This window comes from Opisthorchis viverrini (assembly GCF_000715545.1).
Source record: "Opisthorchis viverrini unplaced genomic scaffold opera_v5_163, whole genome shotgun sequence".
In the NCBI taxonomy this organism is placed as follows: Eukaryota; Metazoa; Platyhelminthes; class Trematoda; order Opisthorchiida; family Opisthorchiidae; genus Opisthorchis; species Opisthorchis viverrini.
The window spans coordinates 17,018-18,412 of record NW_008751821.1 but is presented as its reverse complement, the minus strand read 5'-3'; the positions used below and the strand labels follow the sequence as shown (position 1 = coordinate 18,412).

The 1,395-nt window shown below is 46.1% G+C and overlaps 1 protein-coding gene across 1 annotated transcript in view; it reads right to left on the bottom strand.

Annotated features, from left to right (window-relative positions):
* The window catches only part of T265_07261 (hypothetical protein), a gene marked incomplete at both ends in the record, with an annotated part of 11,877 nt that overhangs the window by 3,667 nt on the left and 6,815 nt on the right, over window positions 1-1,395 (bottom strand). The window contains 2 exons of the mRNA XM_009172739.1: window positions 64-189; window positions 259-676. Of these exons, the coding sequence (XP_009171003.1) occupies window positions 64-189; window positions 259-676 (544 nt within the window). The remainder of the gene's footprint in view (window positions 1-63; window positions 190-258; window positions 677-1,395) is intronic.

Below are 1,395 nucleotides of genomic sequence, written 5' to 3'. Positions count from 1 at the left end.
GATGATGATGATGATGATGATGATGATGATGATGATGATGATGACGGTGATGAGTTCAATTACGGTACTCGCGTACTGTATGTATCCTTGTGTCTGACAGATAGTGCACATCAATACAAAGAGCATCCAGCGTACGAGCAGAGGTCACTAATTGTCCTGGTTGTTTCAGTGTGTGAATAATAGAGGATACTAAGTAGGCCGATTTTCAGAATTTAAAAACAGACTTCGAAGTGCTTAGGGCTGTTACTGAAGACGGACACAGAAACTGTGGCTGAGCGTGATGCACGGCGAACAAAGCGACCAGTCCTAGGACTGGTTGGGACCTGCAGAGATAGTTTTTAAATCGGACAGAATAGGGTAGAAGCGGGGATACATGAAAGTGTAAAAATTGAGGCGTCAGAGGTATCACGTTTTCGTTTACTCGCGCTGCTGTATGTAGCAAGTAAAGCAACTCAGTTGGTGACACCGAGAGACGGTCGATTAAATATAATATTATTGGTTCAGATTTACGACCCTTTCCGTGCTCGAGATAGTTGTGGTTATGGCGCCAGCTTAGGGACAGGAACGTCCGTGGTTCGAAAATAACCTTGGCATCTCGACTGTTCCTGTCTAGGCTTAAGCAAATTGGCAATATCACAACCATCGTGCCCCCTTCCGTTGGCATGCCAGCTAGACACTAAAAAAGTGCTACAGCTGAACGACTCATCCGTGCCTATCTGCCAAGCCACCCGATAGATGCTCGAGCCCCGAGACATTGTCAGGCTGCTCAAGTCTAGACAGAAAGAGTTAAGAAGCAAAGGTTGGGTTTGAACCACAGACCTAAGGGGACTCAACCAATAAGCCATCCCGAGCCTCGACGGTTTAAGTGTCTTCAGAGCACTCTTATATGCAATTTCAAGGTTGTACGACCGCTAGGATACCGTTAGATAGCTCTAGATAGAAGGATGATTAGGGTCCACGTTCAACGCCATTGCTTCGAAAGCCTCACCGCAAGGCAGCGACGTTGGCCGAAAAATGAGTGCATTACCATTTTTATGCGACAAGTCGACACAAATGTTCTAACCACAACCTAGAAGACCAGGAGACAGTGTTGGTTAGACCGGCTACCAATGGCCGACTTATTGTCATACGGACTGTTGGGGATATCAACATCCCCCAGAAAACGCTGTGTTTTTATGTGTGGTAGCGAACTCCTGGCATCTTCAAGGTCAAACTATGAAAAATCTATGGCCTATTGATACTCCAAGGAAATTTGAATCCGACCACGTACAGGATACCATTTTCTTTCGACTGACTTGTGTTCGGAAGCTCCGGGCATCGCCTGTTGATCGTGTGTTGTTGGATTATTAAAGTTTGTGTCCGAGGTTCTCGTCTTCTTACTATTCGCCGTGCTAG